The sequence below is a fragment of the Dromaius novaehollandiae genome, chromosome 14, assembly GCF_036370855.1.
Source record: "Dromaius novaehollandiae isolate bDroNov1 chromosome 14, bDroNov1.hap1, whole genome shotgun sequence".
Classification (NCBI taxonomy): domain Eukaryota; kingdom Metazoa; phylum Chordata; class Aves; order Casuariiformes; family Dromaiidae; genus Dromaius; species Dromaius novaehollandiae.
The window spans coordinates 20,714,207-20,734,374 of record NC_088111.1 but is presented as its reverse complement, the minus strand read 5'-3'; the positions used below and the strand labels follow the sequence as shown (position 1 = coordinate 20,734,374).

At 47.7% G+C, this 20,168-nt stretch overlaps 1 protein-coding gene across 3 annotated transcripts in view; it reads left to right on the top strand.

The window, feature by feature from the left end:
* Positions 1-20,168, top strand: part of LOC112983393 (ankyrin repeat and fibronectin type-III domain-containing protein 1-like) — a 311,760-nt gene that overhangs the window by 210,260 nt on the left and 81,332 nt on the right. For all 3 annotated transcript variants that reach the window (XM_064520675.1, XM_064520674.1, XM_026100490.2), the window contains one exon: positions 5,764-5,804. In XM_064520675.1, coding sequence (XP_064376745.1) covers positions 5,764-5,804 — 41 coding nt within the window. The remainder of the gene's footprint in view (positions 1-5,763; positions 5,805-20,168) is intronic.

The following is a 20,168-nucleotide window of genomic DNA, read 5'->3' as shown; positions in this document are numbered from 1 at the left end:
AGGTCCTTTGTTCAACACGAGTGCAATACGAGCCTGGTTCAGTTATTACACAGGGAGAGGAGGAGGATAGGAGTGGTAAGGCGCTTCAGCCACGGTTGAGATGACACCTTAATCGTCTTGGCAGGCAATCCCTCCTCCTTGGCAGACTGCGTACTGGCCCAGGAGTTGTGGACTTGGCTTTAGTGTCCTATTCTGCTGCTTCCTCTGTCTTGGGTAGTTGCTTTATTAAGGTGATCTGCAGAGGAAAGATATTGGAGCACAGCGAATATCCATGTTCAGAAAGACAGGCCCTCCAAAGGCACAAAAGCACTGGTGGGTGAGGGATTCAGGGCATTGCCATGTTCAGAAGGACGTCGCGTGGAACAGGTGGACTGCTCTGCAGTCCTCCTCCTCCTTGTCTCGGGAGTGAATGGTGGAGATGGGCTCAAGCCTTCTCTGAAATATTTGTTTTAAAAATATTTGCCGATAAAAATGACTCTCTCCATTATTTCATTAAGGGATTTAAAATGGGCTTCCTAAACCTTGAGTCATCAATGAAATGAGCAAGTGAGAAGAAATGCAGCAGGCCCCGCTGGAGGGTGACTCATGCCGCGTGATGAGGCAGGGTTTGGGTTTGCAGGGGACTCTATGAATTTGGTGATGCTGACACTTCCCTCTTGGCCTCCTGGGAAGGCCACAATCTCCCCAGCATCCTGAGCAGGAGCAGCAGGTCTCCCAGAGCTTCTGCAGCTCTAAGATTTAATTTGAGAGCAGAGAAACTGTGCAGCCATCGCCTTGCAGCTTTGCCTCTTTGGAGACCTCAGCTACACACTGATGCATAGGAGCAGCCAGCAGCCAGCCCTCCTGAAAGTCAGCAGGTCAACCAATAAAACTGCATGCATGCATGCATGCAGGTATTTGATTTATATCTGTATATGTATATATGTGTGTGTATATGTGTCTGTGTGTGTATATATGTATATATATTCATGTATAAAAGCCTTCAGATCCCCGATCAGATCAGGAGAAATCGAGCCTTCCTCCTAGAAGGAAGAAGAACATGTCAGATTGCCTTTTGCTCATTTTAGGAAGCTCTCGGCCTCTTTCAATCCTCAGGCGCAGACAGGTTTGTAGCATCAAAGCACTTGGAAAAGAAAAGCCAGTCCCAGCTCCCTATAAGGCCAGGAATTGTCCCTTCTGCACAGTTCTCGGTGGTTTATCTAGTCAGCTTTCTAAAAATCCACAGAAATGTTGCTCTACCCCTCCCCTCTGGAGTTGGTTCATACTCTGTTAAATCTCAGCACCAGGATACTTTTCCTAAGATTCAGGCTGTCTTCCCTTTCTTTGTTTTACCCCGCTCTGCTTTGCTATGTCCTTTCCTTCCCTTGACCGCCTCTCTGTAATCACCCCCTCCTACCGAGGTAGTGCTGAGATCCCACCACGGTGTGATGGGGACAGAGGTTGTCCCTGGCAGCGCCGTTCCAGCACGTGCCGCAAGGCCTGCTGCCCCGGAGGAGATGCTCTGGCTGCTAACCCTTCATCCTCTTTGCTGTGTGAGTGAGGCGGTACCCATGTGTGCTCGTCCCCGCCATCTCAGAGCCTCAGTGCCTCCTATCAGAACTTATTTAAGTGCTTTCTAATTAATATCTTTGAGTCTTCCACAAAGGCCAGCTTCCCCATTTGGGGGGGATCTGTCCAGGTGCCACCCTGAGCTCTAAGTGTTCCCAGGGCAGTCACGTCAAGGCCGTGGGGGGTGTTATCGCAGCCTTGCCCTTGGCAAAATTGCTTTGGAATTCTTTGTTTTGGCTACATCATGTGATAAATTCCTGCACAAACACAGCCCAGGCCCAAAGTGCCCTCTGGGCCTCTTAGGGCATTGCCACTTTCTTGCCTCCTTCCTCCCGTTGATTTGTTTGCATTTCTGCTGGTTCCCTTTCACCAGAGTGTTTTACTTCCATTTTTCTTAGTGGAATATCACATAGTTTATCATCTACCTGTTTTAGTAACCTCTTCACTGGAAGGTCCCTTTCTGTGGCCCCCTGTGGCTCCTGTTATGACACCACGTGTGCATGTGTTCACTTCTTCCACTTACTCATCAGGACCATGCTTAGAGGCAGGTGAAAGCACATCCTTGTCCTGGGTCTTTCCGCTGGCCCTGACCACCTCCTCCTGCCTTTGTGAGCTTCCAGCAAATTTTTGTCTGTGCAGTGATGATTCATGCGGTCGAGTGCTCTCCAGCTTCTCTCCAAGAGCCCTTTGGATCCACTACCATGTTGCTTTCTGTGCATGCTCAGGAGAAGGAAATGAAATGTGGTGGGACTGATCTGTGGAATTCCATCTGATTGCTGTGCACGATCCCTTTCTCTTCTGGGAAAATAGTGGGGCTTTACTGGGGAAATACGGAGAAACTGAGGCACAAAGAGGGAATAAAGGCCTCAAGATCAGACAGCAGGGTCATCATAGAGTGAGGCACTGATCCAAGGCTCCCAGCCCTGTTCCAGGCCTGATTCCCTGGACCGTGTTGCTGGCATTTCCTTGTTTTCTGTTTTCTTAATACGGTTTAAAATCAGATATTTTGATTAATCATTATTACAGTTGCTCCGTGTTTTACTGTTTTGTTTTTCCTCTCTGCAAAGTTAGTGCTTCGTTGTTTCATTCCAGATATCTAATAGCCTCTCAGTTTTCCATGACTTTTCAAGAATAGTTGCTTGATAAGCTCACATCAATCCGTTCACTCAGTATGCCCAGGCAGCTCACCCTGCCAGGGGCTTGCAAACTGCGTGGGCTCGGGAGCTGTGCGGTGAATAAAGGGGAGGGCAGGCTGCTGTGCCAGCCGTGGTTCTCATCTGCGGCTATGGCACCTCGCCCCAGCCTCAGTTGTCTGTGTGTGGCTTCACTAATGTTCCTCCAGCTCCTCTTTCAGTAATTGCTAAACTTACAAGAAGATCCTTCTTTTTTCCCCAAATTTCCCTAGTGAATTTTCCCTCATGAGAGAGAGTGACTTCAGAGACCTCCATCTCTGTCCTAGCTAGAGATGAAACGTGATTAATGCCCAAGACACCTGTGACTGTGAAGGAGCTGTTGCAGACTTTGCTGTCTTCTGCTCTGGTATTATTGGTGACAGCGGTTGTCCCCACCAGCATTTTGGAAAGGTAAAAGAGTGGTAACATTGTTTTCTTTATTTATTAGTGCTCTAGAAAGATTGGATTCTGTCCTGAGCTGGCAAAAAACTTCCTAGGTCCTTCTGGGGTGGATAGGAGTTTCTCCTGCGGACCTCAGCTGCGGTGGGGTTGGGGGTCTGGTGGCTGGAATGCCGGTTTTCCATCCATCACTTAGACGGCGTTGAGAAAGTTGTTAGCACGTTATTTCTCATTAAATATCAACAGCTCTGCGTGATCCGTGCTAGCACAGGTATCAGGTGAAGCTCAACTTGTTGTGGCTTGGGAGCCTCATTGTAACCGTTCCGTAGTTTGGGAACTGGCACCCTAAGCTTTAGGTTTGAAGTTTAAAGAAGTGGAAAATCTCTCGTGGGAATGCTGTGCCCCGAGGGACTGGAGGGGCCCCGCCTTCCCTTCATCATAAGCTTTGTGAATTTGCCCATTTTGGTGTTGAACTGGAGTGAGAACAAGGCGGATGGGGATAGAGTTAGCGCTTTTGGAAGGAACATCTCCCAGGGAAAACCTCGAGGAAGGTACAAGACCCTTTGCATGTGGGGAGGTTGGATGAAGGCTTTGGTGAGGAAGAGGAGAGTTGCAGCATGTGGAAGAGCGCGGTGCGGTGCCATGCCGAGACCTCGGCACCCAGGCAGGGTGCTTGGGAGCGGTGCTTCGCCGAGGGTGCCGCGCACACCTGACCGGTGGGAATTGCTTGCCGGCCCATCCAGCTTTTGCTTGCCAGCGCTTGGTCATCGGCATGTATGAAAACGAGGTCTGCCCGCCCTGCAAAGGGGTGCACGTTTTGGCAACAGCTAATCCGTGCCTTTCTCTCCTGGCTTGCATTCCAAACCCGCAGCAGAAGCGACCCGTCACTGCGGCCGGCGAGGAGGCGGCCGTGGGGCGCGCGGGGAGCAGGGGAGCCGTGCCGGTGGCAGCCGCAGCGCAGCGCAGCCCCGGGAAGGCTCCCGCGCTCCTGATTAGTATTCGACCTCTTTCCTCCCTGCTGTTTTGGCGTTAGCTTTAGCGATTGCCTGGCAACCGCAGAGCAAAAGTACAACACCAGCTCCAAAGCCCGAGCTCGCTTCCAGCGGGCGCGTACACGTACGCGCTTGCACACGCCGCCGCCGCCGCCTGCGCCCGGCAGGGCCAGGCAGGTGGCTCGGCCGCCCTGCGCTACCTCCCGCCCTGCTCCGCCGCGTGACGGCATGGGTGGTGGGCGCGAAGAGCTTGCATGAGACGAGGGGGAGAGGACGCGCGGCAGCGGAATGGCTGGCCTTGACGCCCAGGTTTGGTGGGTCTGTCTGTCTGTCTGTCTGCCCTGGTGTGGTGTGACGGAAGCTGCTGGCCGTGTGGGGCTGCCGCTGCTCCTTGTGCGCTAGCAAAGGAGTCGGGAGTGCATCCTGCCCAGGCAGTTGTGCCCCGTGCTCCGCGGGGATGGGCCTTGGAGCAGGGCAGCGGGGCCAGCCTCAGCCTGCTGGGGCTCTGGGTTACGTCTCCCGGGCCGTGGGTGCCTCCAGCATAAGGTGTGTTGAGGGAGAGAGCGGTGAATGTACGCGAACGTATAGAGCCTCATCAGAGCTGGTCGCCTTTGTCAACGGGAAAAGGCACGGCAGTTGGTGCATGCCCTCCGTGCGTGTGATGCAGCCACGTGTTCATAGGTGCACCAGCTGGAGCACACAGCCAGCAAGGGAGTCGTCTCCTGGGGCTCCCCGCACGGAGTCCCAGCGTGCCTCGGAGCTCCTCGGAGGGCACTGGTGTTTCGGTGGTTCCTGAGCCGGCAGTTTGGGACGCTGTTAGACTTTTAATAGATCATGTTGTTGGTGGAGCTGGTGGTGCTTGGGGAAAACATTGGCATATGGGAATCTCAGTGCATGTCAGGCTGCCACTGCTACCCAGACTTGCAGACACATGCTTGGGGTTTGATACAGTTTTTCTAGGCAGAAGAATTTTGTGGTTATGTCCCCAGCAAGAGGCTGAGGGACTCGGGTTCAGTCCTCTGCTCTGCCAAGGGCTTGCTGCAGGCAATAGACTGCTCAGTCTCTTTGCCAGCCCTGCACCTCATCCTCCTTCGGGCCGGGCAGGCTCGAGAGGACACGAGTCTCTTCCTGACTGCGAGGTGCCACACGTCTGCAAGTGACGAGAGACATAGACATACCTGAATAAATTAAGTTTGGCTCATATCGCTGTTTTTATTCTTTCTTGTTTGCCTGAGAGGCTGGGAAGCCATCTCATGGCTTGGGAAATGTTGACTTCAGCCATTGACATGGGAGCTGTTGTTGCGTGTCCCCCCCCACTCTGTAATCCCCCGAGCTGGTACCCCAGTGCACTGGCAGCAGGAGTCGTGTCCTGCCAGTGCTGAGGTCTGCAGCCAGGGGCAGATTGCAGCTCCCTGGCATTTTATGTCCTCGGCCATGACGGGGTAAGCCTGCAGGGCATTTGATCACTGGAGGTCCTGTGCTGCCTGCCTGTGAAAAGCGGCACGGAGTGCCCCTACCCAGTCCAGACTGCCCAGACATACCTACCGATCAGCAAAAAAGATAGACATGGCTTTTCCTGCTCACCTTGTGTTCCTCAGTTACATTCGCTTGCTAAAGGGTTAAACATACCTGTTTTGTCTTTTGTCTTGCAGAGCCTGGGGTCAGCAGACAAGAAGGACTTTTACCAACCAAAGTAAGTGCCAGTAGCCGTGGTGAGTAATTGCATGGAAATTCCCAGTTGCTCCATATTATCGAGCAGCTCTGTGGCTTACTAAGATTAGACATTTCAATGTACAAGAATAGCTGCTGCAATTACACAAGTGAGGATAACAGTGGAAGGGTTGTCAATCATTTTTGCTTCAGGGCATATGCAAATTGCTAGATCAGGTCAGAAGGAATCAAGACAGCTTGAGTGAGCCTCAGGGAGAGAGCTGGTACCTGGCGGCCAGGGGAGTGGGGACTGCAGAGGTGACCTTTCCACCTCTGGCTCCCTCTGCCCTGGGTTTGCACAGCTGAGCTGCTTTGGAGAATCGAGTGATTTAGTTCTGTGTTGCAGCTGGCTGATGTTGGAACACATCTTCCACAGCCAGTGCTTTGGCATTGATGCCTGTCTTTTTCCATCCGTTGTAAGCGTTCTGTAAAGCACGGCGAGCCATAAGGCTGAAAGAAAAGGAAGAGGGCTCTCTGGAGCCCTCAGATCCATGAGCATGAACAAAGGATCTGCAAATCACCCCAGTAACATAAGCAGTTGGTTACCTAGTGCATGCCCTTGGCCATGGCTCTGGGCTGGCTGCAACAGTCTGTAAGCGAGAGAGAACGGAGCACTTTAAAAAGCTGTCAACCTCTGAGACCCTTATTAAAATGCAAACGTAGCGTGCACTCTCAGATGATTTATATTGTTGCACCCAGCATTTCCAGAGCCTCACTGCAGAATGGCACCTTCAAGTCAAGAAAGGTCTCTTTGCTGGAAGGAAATCTGGCATCGTGATTATTTGGATAAAGGCAACCTCATGTAAAACCCACAGTTAGAGTTTCAGTTCTGGACCTGACCATAAAACATCTATGCATTGTGCTGCTGAGCATGTTCACACATGGGGTGTTGTATTGCTCCTGCTTGTGTTTAGGGGAAGTGAAATACCATTATGCTATTGCCTTTTCTGCTCTGAAAAAAATGCCATAGGTATGTTTTTAGAGATTGTTCTTGTTCCAGAAGTTGTGAAATTGTGCTCTGACATGCAGGATTGTCGTTGGAGGGTGTTTCTGGAATATTCAAAATGAATTGGTTAGGGGCGGGGGGGAACCTTTTCTCCTCCAACATTCACTGTACTTCTGCTTTTGCTGTTTCCTTGTTGCTTTCCAAAATATTCCTACATATCTACTCCCCAGCAATACACAGATCATCCTCCCTCACTGCTTTGTCTGATTTACTCTTAGCATCGAAACAAATTCTTCAGTGGCACACTTGGGATTTTAAGCTTTATCATAGAGCATCTTCCAGAGCTGTCTGTTTGCCCTCTGTGATGGGGAGAGCAATTACGGGTATCTGTGTATTACAGAGCAATTTTCAGATATCTGTTGGATCCTCTTTATTTAAACCACTAAGCATTCCACCCCTTGCCCTCCCTCGCAATCCACTAAAGCTCAGCACTGGTCTGCTAGGTCTGTACCAGAAAGGTCTAATTTCAAAGAGCTCCTCTGTCCATTCATCCCAAGGCAGTGGTGATCATCAGCTTTCCAAGACCACTGGCAGCTCAACACTTCTGAAAAATCAAGCCAAAGCCATTTCCCAAGCTGTTTAATCCTGCCGAGATTTCTGGGAGATCAGAGGGATATACCAGGAGTTTATGGAATCATCGTGGATACAATGGTAAAATCAACACACATTTGGCAAAGGATTTATAAATAGGCTTTTGTGATTTTTAATAATAGTCATCCAAGATTGCTATGCTTCTTGCTGCAGCACTCTTATGTGGCATGCTTAGAAAAGGTTAAAGGATCTCTAGTACCCCTATGCCAGTTGAAGTTTTTGTGAGACTTTAAGGCAAAGTTTGGAGGAAACATGCTAAGAGCTCATTCCTACTGGGCAATTTTGGAGCTAGATAGCAATAATTAGTCTTACTGTTACAGCTCATCTCATCAGAGAAATTAGGGATGTTTCTCCCTTATGACAGAGAACATGGGCTTCTCAGCTCACTGAAGTGGCAAAATTGTTGGGTCATGATGGTGGGTGCTGGTGCAGAAAGTCTTGTAGATGCAGGGTATCTTACTGGTGCTCTTTAGCTCCTCGTTAGTCTCTCTGGTAAAAAAGATGCTTTTAGAGATAACACGTATGCGTTGATGCCCCTCGGCTCTTCTCCTTAAGCCACTTTTGTCTCTTTTTCTTTTCCCTGTGCCACAAGGCTCAGGGAGCACCATTATTTGGCCAAGTGGCTTGTGATATCGGACTGTGACTTGACTCCTCAGAATATGATGACTTTGGTTAAAGTCCATGCTATTTACATTCCTCAGGGGCTGTTTTGTACTTTTTCTGCTCTGGGACCGGTAGAACTTAGGGCTGTGATGGTGCCTGGCACCTCTGCCCACTGCCTGCCTTGGCTTTTTGGTCTACCAGCTGCTGTTCCAGACAGACTCGCTCTCCCTACTACCGCCTGGCCTGCATAGCTGGGCCAGACTGCGGAGGACCTCAATATCTGGCAGGATTGAAGCCTCTGTTCCTCAGTAGAGAATGGTACTTTTCAATAATGCCCACAGCGGCAAAAAAACAGATGTGCACAGGTGTAGAGCCCCTTTCCCCGGTTCCCTCGCTGGTGCGTGCTGTGCGTGGGCTCCAGGGCAGTGCTTCCATGGCAGCTGCTGGAGATCTGTGTGTGGAGACTGATTAGATGCTCAGGAGAGCTCAGCACTTCTGCAGCACCTTTTGTAGACGTGTTCTCTAAGCCCTGGGCAAGCCAGCTGTTTCCAGTGAGCTGGCTGCGAGCAATAAGACCATGGGAAGCAGCCTGCAGCTGGTTCCCAGAACTGAGTTGAGCAGTAATGTTTTATGAACACATCTGTGTGGCTAGGCTGGTGATCCGATAGAAGTTTGGCAACAGATGGCTGGTCCTCTAGCTCCAAAATGCCAGAGCAAACTTTATAATTCCTCTGCTTTTTCTGTTCTGTGCTTCTGAGACAGCAGTGGGCTCTGCTGACCATACTGCTTTCACTGCATTAGACATGTCAGAACAGCGTCCCTGGTCTCTGGTCAGTATTGTGGGCTCTGACTTGCCTAACATGCAACAGGCATATGTTATAGAAGTAGAAAAACAGTTAAGACCTCACTGGTTCATCTCCCTTTCACCAGAGGACTGCTCTCTGCTTTTCATTTCTTTTTTTATCTAACTGGTCATTGTCTGTGGCTTGCTTTCCAGTTATGTCAGCCTTTATTGTTAGGAATCTCCCTACACAATCAGTGTGTCCTGGTCCTTAAAGCTTATGGCTCACCTTCATACACATCAACCACTGGAGTTAGGTGCTGTGCTGTCAGCCACACAGGCCCTAGAAATCTTCTGAGTAATGCTTTTTTGTCACTGCTTGTCCTGGGAGTATGGAGAGGTGTCAGTCCTCACCCACCAACCTTTGATGGCCCTTACACGAGGCTCTTCCCCACTGACCAGTCCATCCAAGAAGTTCTGAGGCAAAGATCTTGTACTAGATTGCCCAAAATTTAGAACTGCAAACATTCAAGAAAGAATAGCGATCCTAGACCTTCACAGCTGGAAGTCAGAGGTGCTAGTGACTGAGCCAGCAAGACCTGAAATGATGTTGCTGTCTGCTCTTCTGGAAGCACTTTTATTTCCCTTGGTGACGGTGGTTATGTATGTTCCTCCTGGAGCTGGCCAGTGTCAGGAGTTTTGATTCCTGGCTTTTTGTGTGTCTGTGAGATAATATTCCCTCTTTCTACGTTAAATGCAAGAATGCTGCTTGAAGTCACAGAAGTCGAAGCACTAATCTTAAAAAAATACCTGAGAACTGGGTAGGCTAGAGACCAATTTAGGAAGAACAGACACTCAAACAGTTTCTGTGGCTAAAATTCCTGAGAGAGGAGTCTGATAACTTGGGGATGACCATCACTTCAGCACCAAGACCACATCTGCACAGGTTTTACCACCTATGTTAGCTGCTCTGACCTTGTACTGCGTCCGCTTAGAACAGACAGATATCCTTCTCATGCTGTGTTTCTGAAGCAGGTTGTTTGGATGTCAAAATGTGCATCGTATATCCTTACCTTGTCTTACCTTGATCTTACCTTGTCTGATCCAGCTTGGGAATGTGCTTTCCCCATCCCAATACTCCCTGCAAGCCCACTTTGGCTGGGGTCTGGCTAGCATTCCTAGGGAGCAGGGAGGAAGTGCCTCGCTGGCCGAATCCAGCCCCTGAACTGCTCGCTAGCTTGTTACCCCAGTTTAGAAAATTGCTAATACAGCTGTAATGTTCTCGGTGCTTCCAAAGGCCATTCTAAAGTGCTGACAGAAGGCCCTTGTTTACTTTATGGAGCAAATCAAGGCAGTTTCCTGAGCAAGGGCTTGCCTGTTAAAGACCCAAGGACCATGCTTGGAGAGAGGAATAGGATCTCCTGAGTCAGAGATGCTTTTTCTTAATAACTGTCCTGGAAGGAGTGGTTGGAAGGCCCTGTAAGTGCCCTGTAAGTACCCTGGCACTGACCAAGAAAGGCTGATGTGTTTGCTAAGTCTCTGTAACATCTAGTTGCTCTTCAGTGTCAGGCACTGATTAGAACTCAGTTTCTTCAAACCCAGAAAGAAATGTTCATTGTAATAATAATGCTACAACCTCAAGCAAAGGTAGACTGAAGTACCTGGTTTTAATTAAAGTGTCACTGATTTGCTGCATGAGCAGGAACTGTTTGCTCTCGCTACCTGTGCTGTCTCCTTTGCTGAGAGCAGTGCTCATCTGTCAAGAGAGTCTTCATCCTCAAGCAGTTATTATTTGCCAGGCTGTAGCGACACAAAATTTGCTTGACTGTTCTGCTGTTCAGTCCCTTGGGAAGATATAGCCATGTTGAAGAGACTTGATGCCTCAAAGCTCACACCTTGCTCCAGAAGAATCCCACAGCCCTTTTATATATGTATCTTATTGCTCTGTCTTCGTTTCAGATTAAAGGCCACCACCCACCTTCTATGCTTAAGCCTCAGAAATGTATACATGCAGCAAGCCTTTGAAACCACTTTACATAGAGCAGCGTCTCTTGTTTGTTTTGCCTTCTAGTATTTGTTACGCCAGAGTGTCTGCAGCTAACTCGTTGTCACCCTGCTCTTAAGATAGAACATTTGATCTTTTAGACTAAGACCTTTCTGTGCCAGCATTTGGATGAAAGTGAATGTTTTATTGTTGAATCATTGTCTTATAAAACCTTGGCATTTTAAAGGATCTAGAAATCAGTATTTACATTTTGGAAGCATTAAAGGGCGTCATCACAAGCTAGATGTGTTCCTAAGTGGGGTGTTGCCTCCTTAATTCAGACATTATTATTACAGTAGTAGCAATAACAAGGATACACATATATGCCACGTTTGACTTCTTTAGCAGTGGCTGAGTCATTCAGCTGAGGTACGCATGAAGTAACTCAATTTTACCTGCAAGTTCACCTCCAAGATGCCAAGCAATGGGAGGAGGAATCACACGGAAAAAAGAAAGGAGTAAGAGACCATACAGCTGATGTAAGGGAAGGTAGTGGGGTACGGAGAAGCGATGCTGAGTTCTAGGTATCTGTTCTGAAGCTATGGGAAACTCACTAAGAGAAATCATCCAAAAACCGTGTTCATATAGGTGGAGAATGCTTCTCCCAACCTAGGCTTTGGAAAGGCTGAAGTGCTGTTGCCAACCTCTCTTTTGGCAGTGGGAAGACACAATAGTGGGGGTTTGGAAGAGAGAAATTGGGGTCCGTTGGGGCAGATGACCCAAAAATAGGGTGTAGGTTGGCAATTTGAGGGGGAGTTCTCCAAAAGGGATCATAAATATGTGATCCTAGCTTCCAACCCCAAATCGTGGCTAAGGCAGTTTCCTTAAGAGTCAAGGAGTTAATTACATTGCGTGCTGAGGAGTTAAGTAAAGCAGTTTACGATGCTGGTAAAGGTATCCTAGCAGCATGGTTTGAGCCATTGAAACTTTATACCAAGCTTAAAAAACTATTTCCCTGGGGGTTTGGCCAGTGGATACAGAGCCTAAGTTACAAGGAGGTGGAGGGGTTTTAAGCCTCCTTAAGCACTGGGAAAGGAAGGGAAGTCTTAAGAGATACTTCTGAGAAATGTCGTGGTTCAACAAATGCCAGTCTGGAAATGGAGAGCAGGGCTGGACTAAAGCTGGAGGGGAGCGGAGGGTTAGCAGAAGTAGATATGAATGGTGGGAGCTACTGTTCATGGGGCGACATAAAGTGGCCTTGGAAGTTTGCAGAGAGTGCAGGAGAAAGGCTTGTACATGAGCCTCAGCACGGCTCTATTGCTTTCAGTCAGGTCTTTGAAAAGTTTCTCTTGCCGTGTGATGTGCTGGACTTGCAAACTGAGACTGCCTGGTCTCTACCTATCTGTAACACCCTGTGCCCGGAAGAGTTTCTGGAGACTTTCTGCTGATTTGATGGGGTGCACGGAGAACAGAAAATGGTTTTCTTCCATGGGGACTGGTGCTGTTCCTTCCTCTGACGTTAGGAGGGCATTGAATAGCTGCAGCATGCCGAACAGGCAGAGACGGGGCTGTGCAGCCTCTTGCAGCCCTGCTGGCTCTCCCCGAGAGACAGAAGTGTGTGTCCTCCTTCAGGGCATTGCAATGGGTGCAGGATGCATCTCCATCCTCAGGAACAGTTTTGTGCCCCTGAGATCACATCTGCTTTGCTTCTCTGAGCACCAGCATGGACTCCGTGTCCTCTTAGCCCTGTGGCAGGGCTGGCTGAGCAGAGAATGGGATGCGGCCTTACCAGGGAATGGTGCTAACAAAGGGTGGTTTGAATCTTGGAGGCTGAGGAAGAGACATCCCTGCTGATTTGCCCCATGGTGTCTGAGCTGGGATGGACTAATATCTCTATTTGCATTTCAAGCTGGGAAAGCCGTAGTCTATGCGTCTGCACACTGTGCGCACAGCAAGGTGAGTGAGGCACCAGGCTGAGGGCCCTGTTGTTTTGCCTCTGAGTGCGTTTCCCGTCATCATCCTCCCTTCCCGTCCGTCTCTAGGCAATACCTGGCAATTTTGGCTGTCTCACTTTGTCTCTCTGCAAAGGTGATGGTTTAACAGCTGCTGGAAAAGTGAAATCTTTTCTCCACTTTCTTCATCCCAGAGCAGCCTACTCAATATTATGAGGACGAGGCTTGAAAGTTGCTGTCTCCTGTAATCCTCAGCCTCTCTCCCCACAGAGAAGTCGAAATTTGCCCATATGTTGCTTTCCCCACCTGTCAAAGCCACCTTCTGTCTTGTCAGCCAGGCAGCTCAAGAGGACAGCACTGAATTAGGTGCTGCATTAAGACCCACTGAAGCCCGCAATTGGTGTGAATTATGAATTAATGCAATTCTTACTCGTTTTATTTTTTGCTGCTTGTAACATGGGAGTACTCATCTCTAAGCAACTGTGGCTGATGGGGCGGAAGGACCATGGTGGGGGGCTTCTGGCAGGTGCTCTACATTCAGATTTGTGAGGCTAGAGACCCCCCTTGTCTCCCTATGCCTGTATGCTACCAGGGTCCAGAATACCCAGCCTGGCCTGGGCTCTGGAAGACAGCTACAGGGCAAGGAACAAACTATCCTGGCCCAAGGGAAGTCAGGGACAAAGTGCCACTTGGTTTCAGCTGTCCCTCAGTGTTCAAGGCCGCAGGGCAGAAGTAGGAGTTGTCAGGGTTGTTTTAACCCATGCTACCCTGCTCTGGGACTCTGGGACGAAGAACGACCCAGCTACCTCCCTTGCAGCATGCTCACTCTACAGCTGGGCATGGCCCCTTCTGGACCTGTTGGTGGAAGGAAGTGTAGGTTTCAGTTGTTTCTCTGCAGGTTTTAATGTGTTAAGTGATACTGCGATGTAGGCTCTTACTGTGCCAGTTGCCATAGAAACTTGAAGGGCTTTTTTTCTCCTATCCCCCCAGCCCCTTTCTTTAAACCAAAGCAGGGTTTTTCTTTTTCTCTAATTCAGTTCCAGCCCAATTAAAACCTGCTTGGCCTTGATTCCCAGTCTCCAGCGTTGCCACAAATGGACTCATGCTTCCCTTTGCCCTGATCTCAGGACGTGTGTTTCAACGAATGGGGCACTTGCCTGGCATCACTGGGTGGGCTGGCTTTGCCTGAAGAGCCTCCCACTGGGGTTAGGAGATGATCCTCACTTGGCACCTCTCTGCTGTGCCTCTTGCCAAGAAAAGAGCATCTCATTTACCATGGGGTGCCCTCTCCTTGCTGCTTCTTCCAAAACTGGCCAAGGGCTGCACTGCTGGCTACCACCTGCTCCCCAGTCCACTGCCTCATTTCTCATCCTGCCCATAACTGACAGCCATCACACAGTAGTGGCTGGTGTTTGTTATCAAATGCATTCAAGTATGAAGAGATGTCCCAGAGCCAGCAGGCTCTGTGGATCATTGCTGAGACCCAAAGCTATATAAGCACCTGTTTCCCCTCAGCAATATTCCTCCAGAAGAAACATGCAGAAGAACCTATGCTTTGAGTGAAAATAGAGAAGAACTTGCTGTTTCACCCTAGAAATAGAGCATCCATGAAGAGAAGAACTGAGTTCCTGGTTTGGAGTGATGCTGGGGTGGGGGTGATGTGGAGCTGAATGGGCACGACCGCTTGGTAGCCTCTTGCTGGAGGTCCTAGGTCCTTCAGCGGGGCCGTTGATATGGCATCTGTCTTCCTCACTGATTTGAACTAGACACTGTATTTCCCTCTTGCTGAATGGGAGGATGACCCTGCCAGCTCGGAGCTGAGAACAGCAAAGAAGCCACCTATGCACCAGCTGCAGCCCTTTTCCATTTGCTACACTCTGCATTAATCAGAAAAAGGGAATCAGGCGTAGGAAGATGGGCATTTTTTAATAAAATATCCAAGGCTGCATTCTAAGCAAGAGAGCAAAGTGTTGCTGCAGTGAGTCAACACAGAGATGCTTTTGGCATGGGAGGTAATGTTCACACCCACATTAGCGATCACTCCCACGGCCTGTGCAACCAGGTGCCTGAGAGGGAGAAATGGGTTTAGACATTCCCTGAGCCACTCTGCCAGCACTGTCTGCTGGAGAGTTGGTGTTTCTCAGACTGTTTAGAGCGGACGTTTCCAGCATACTCTGCTTCCAGCACAATGTCTGATGGGGACTTCTCGTAGCCACTGGGACTTCTAGCTCTAAACCCCAGCATTTGAGGAGCTAGCTCCCATTTTTGCTGCTCAGTGGCTCTGCAAGTCTTCATTGCTCCAGAGCCTGTACTGTCTCCTGAGTCACCTGTCCTCACCATGTTGCTTGGGCTTTGAGCTCCAGTTAAACACTGGGATTCACTGTTGTGGGATTTAGGTTCAAAAAACACTCTTAGATCATGTGGTTTGGCCTCCCATGTGCTATAGGTATGTAAATGCTGCCCACCCAGTTCTACTGTGAGCTGAGAAGATTGTGGCTGGCCTAAGCATCCCTCTCTGAGAGGCATTTAGTCCTGATCTGAAGCTCATTTGGACTTGTTGGGCTTCAACTCCCAGTCAGTGGTTCTCCATGTGTCTCTGTTAGACAAAAGAGTGGTTGGCATTGGATATTTTCTCCCCTGAAATGCACTCTGCTTTTTTTCGGGGGGGGGGAGGGGGGCGCGGCGGGGGGGGAAGAGTTGGAGGTGCCGATAAATTGCATAGGGCTCAAGTCTTTTGCTGCTGGACATTTTCTCCAGCCCTTGGATCAATTTTGTGACTCGTCTCTCCAGCCTGTTAGGTATTTTAGTTTCTCATTTTAAGCATGGCCATTTTAATTGCAAGGCTGTGTCAGTCTCATCAGTGCTATATATATAACTCTCCTCTCCTTGAAGAACTGCGTCAGCTCTTTTCATCACAGCATCACATTAGGGCCTTGTGTTGAGCTGTTCACCCATGGTGACCTTTGAGCCTTTCTGGAGTCTCTTTCTTGTCTGGGATACAGTCTCTGTTCATAAATACAGCCTGTAATCCTTTTTTGTAGGTGTATAATTTTGCACTGGGCTGCATTCACATATACAATGTTTGAACGGGTTCAGCATTACTAAGCAAGCCACATTTCAGTCTCTCCTCATCAATATCTACTGTTATATCAATCTTTCTGTCATCTGCTAATTTTTTGAGGAGGGTTTCTGTTTTTTTTTTTCTTGATCATTGATGAAAATATCGACTAGCATGCTCCCTGTGGAGCCTTGCTGAAAACACCTCTATTTAATGATTCCCCATTGACTACTGTTTGAGATCTGTCAGCCAGTTCTTAATCTTTTTTAATGTGCTTTATTGATATTGTATAGTACTACCTGTTAAAATCAGAATGTCATGAAGCACTTAACACTCTAACTGCACAGATGTAATGTACACAGTGTCTTTTTCAACTAAACCTGTATTCACTAAAGAATGAAATCAGGTTCATTTGACAAGCTCTCTTTTCCATAAAGACATGCTGACTGACTTTAATTATAACTCATATCCTTTAATTATTTCTTAATTTAATCCTAGATGAGCCCTGGCTTCTGGGTCTTATGTCAAGCTGACCATTTTGTAGTTAACTAGCTCATCTTACATTTGGTTTTGAATATTGCTGTAAATCAGTCATTTGCCATCTGGAAGTGGCAACTTGAAGTTGTTCAAAATAAGCAGCAGTGCCCGGAAGGCTCTCCCAAATCTTCTAAAATTTGGGGGTGCATATTATTTGGGCTGACTATTTAATAACATTTGGGCTTCTTAGATGTAAGTGAGATTACTGACGGATTAGGAAAAAAAAAAAATCTCTCTCCTAGGAAGTACTTCATTCTGTCTTTTTTCCCAAGTACAAAACACATACTTATTGACTCTATTTGCCTCTTCTGCAGCCTTTCCTAGAACCTCTGCCTAAAAATGGAACATTGCTAGAATTTATTTCTTTCCTAATAATAGATGTACTTATTTTCCCTGTCCAGCTGTGCGTTTCCCCCTGCTATCTTTAGCTTCCCTTATCAGTTTTCTACACATTGTAATTTTTCATTTATATTGATCGCTCTTTCCCTATTGTATATTCCATTTCCACTCTGAGCCTTCATTTAGCAAGTGGGATTTTAAGTGAGCTGCTTGTTTTCCTAACTATGAAGTTATGACTTTAGGGACATCCAGTAAGCTCCCCTTAAAGAACTGTTAAATTTTTCACTCTCATTTTTCAAAGTATCTCTTTACAATCAGTTTTACCCCATCTCCCAGTTTGTCAAAATAGTCATTTTAGAGTACTGAGTATGTATATCACTGGCTGAGACCATCTTCTTGTTGGTCTGCAAGGGACGCAGTCAAGCATAGCTGGGTCTCTGGACAGCTAGCGACTTCTAGACCTTCTGCTGTCTGTAGTGCCTTGTGTATTAGAAAGTTATCATCTATAGTATTTAGAAATGCATGTGGTGTTTTACCACTGCCTCTGTGAGCTTCTAGTGTAGGACCTGCAAATCAAAGTCCTTCATAAGGCATTGTGTCTTTCTATCCGTTGAGAACATATATTTAAGGAAGAACTCATGCAATCCTGTGTTTTGGTTCAGTGTAAGAGGTATAATGTGCTGTGCCTCTTCCCAGTCCTTGGTAAAAACGTAAATCTATGTTTCTTCAAATGCTGTCTATTCTAAAAGATCTGTAATTCTAAAGAAAAAATAATGGCACATATATTAAGTAAATAGTGTCTTCCTCTTCCTTCTCTGCTTCACCCTTCCTACGCAGAGACTTTAATATTCCAATCACGTGAATCATCGTAGCAGGTTTCAGTACTGTCAATTACATTAAATTTCTTCTCATGAATGAAAATTTCCAGTTTCTCATGCTACTTACTCAGCCTTGCTGCCTAGCATCATCTTAGGAGCACGTGCTGGTGGGAACAGTAGCCTGCTACTGCCTATCAGTGCAGCATGAGCAAGATACCTGATAATCCTTTCTGGTATGGAGGAGAGAAAGAAAAGAAATAACCACAGATTGTTCTAGCTTTTTATTCAAATACACAGTTCTAGTATTTTCAGAACATGCTTTCATCTGCAGTGCCAGATAGACAGCTGGGCCACAGAGCGATCAGAAATTGCATCAGCCTTGCAATCCCTTCAAAAGCTGGTCCTCACATAAGGTATTGCACAACCAACCTGGCTAATGTCTGAACAGTTCTTTAGTGTATGACAGTGTAAGAAGAGATTTTCGTGTGTTCACCTGCCAGAGATGTTGTTTTGTAAAGTGGTGTTTTGTTATGCCTGAGCCTGTTGACAGGCAGAATCTCCTGGGAAAGACTGGCAGTTTGCAATGTCCTTCAAACCCGATCCATACTCTCCTAGACTGCACATCGTCTCTAGCAGGGTTGTCTCTTTTCTTCCTCCAGTAGTTATTTCATGTGAAGCACAGTGCACGCTATGGACGGTGGCTCTGCAGCCTTTCTTCAAGCCTTCTAAGCTCTCAAGAAGCACACACAAAAATTGCCTTTAGTGGTGGAAGTGACAGTATTAGTCTTGAAAGCAATCAGACAGGTTTCTGTTAACTGCAGCATGTTTCTGTTGTGGTTACTGGCTTTGGGAAGACGAGGCATAATCAGGCTGCATACACTGATTTGCTTGGGTTGAGTAGACTATGGGGAGACATGTAGATAGCACTAGTTCGCTCAGGGTATGGTGTATCCAAGTACATTAAAGGAGGAAAATATCTTGTCTCTACTGCATCATTACAACATGGTGTGCACAGAGGTGAGATCTGAAAGCTTGGAGCTCTCCCACAGATTTCTGTCATTAACCAAAGCGGGTATCAGAATAAGAATGTGCTTCCTATGATGTGTGGAGTGGGAAGAGAAGAGCGTACGGTTGCTTGGTTGTCTCTTTGGATTCAGAACACCATGTGGAAGAGTACAAGCTTCAACGTCATTTGCTGGTGGTTTCAGGTCCCATTGCAGATACGTCTGACCCATCTTCACTGTCTAATTTATGAGGAAATGAATCCTGCTCTAGGAGTGCCTAATCTCTCTACTGACTGCAGAGGGAACCCGGACAGCTAGCTCAGACAGATCTCTGCCATCTGTCACACCACTGGTGACTTCCAGTACATCCAGAACATGCAACTGAAGGTGAGATAAGCCTTCAGCAATTAATAAACACTGGCTAATGGTAGTTATACCTAATTAAAAGCTTGACCAAATCAAGCTGTGGTCACCAGTGGCAGGTTGACTATGGGGAGATCTATGTGCATATTATAGGGGACTTCCTAGCTAAACAGGGATATTTCACTGAGTGATTTTGGGAGATCTGCTAAATCCCAGTGGCCCCCAAATTCAGTCACTAATAGGGTGAAGACAATCACTGAGGTTTCTGTTCAAGGCTCTGATTCAGCAGAGGTTGTGGGGATGGGACATTGGTTGACACTGAGCATCTGAGAATGCTTTTGTGTTCAGTGGGGTACTGTGGCTGTTCTTGGCTGACCTGTGTCCTGTGGTCCTGTCATCAATGTCCTGTTGTGCTCTCTCCGTCCTTATCAGCCCATGCTATTACACTAATGAAGCCACAAGAAAACAGCTCCTTACCCCAGAGTAACTGGAAGTGCACACAGTGCTTTGAGGAACAAGAAACAGGCAATTGGCCAGTTTCTACAAAAAAACGGGTAGAAAAGGAGGCAAAAGGAACCCTAGCACCCCAGAAAATGCAAAATACCTTTTTTAAACTTAAAAATAGAAAACCCAAGTCCTCCAAACAGCTTGGATGCCTCAAGAAAATCTTTGGAGATGACAGTGCTCAAGCAGGGACCATTATAGGTTTCTCCTTACTGCATGAAATATGAAGAAAAAAGAAGCCAGGGAGGGGCCAAATTCAGCTGCATTCATTCTCCCCCTCAGATGTCAGAGATGCTTTGTTTTCCAGCAGTGCTGATTATTCATACCGCTATCTCGTTAGGCAGCTGACATACAGTTACAGCTTGGGCTTCGTTAAGGCTCAGACCCTACCCAGAAGCTGTGCCCTTGCTCAGCTTTTCACCTTCCAGGTAGTCCCACTGGAGTCGGAAGGATGGTATTGGTGCCTGTCTTCAGGCTTGCCAGTGCTGCACTCGTCCAGGTAGTAGTTTTGTCATCTTTTCCCTACCGCGTTCCCTCTTTCGTCCCTCTTCTTTTAATCAAAGTTTTTGTTAGAAGATCCTCGTCAATGACTAGCAGATCTGTGAACTTAGTATTGCTTGTGCTGAGGGTCCTTGCTCAGCCTCTGATCTTGGAGGAGAAGCCTGAAGACAGTGAAACACAGGCATTGCAATTCCTGAACATTTCCGCCTTTTCTCCATGTTTCCAGTAAGCCTACACGCAGAATCCTGACTGGCTGCGTTGGGGGTGGACTCCCAAGCCTGCTTGTGCTGGCTCCCTATTTTGCAG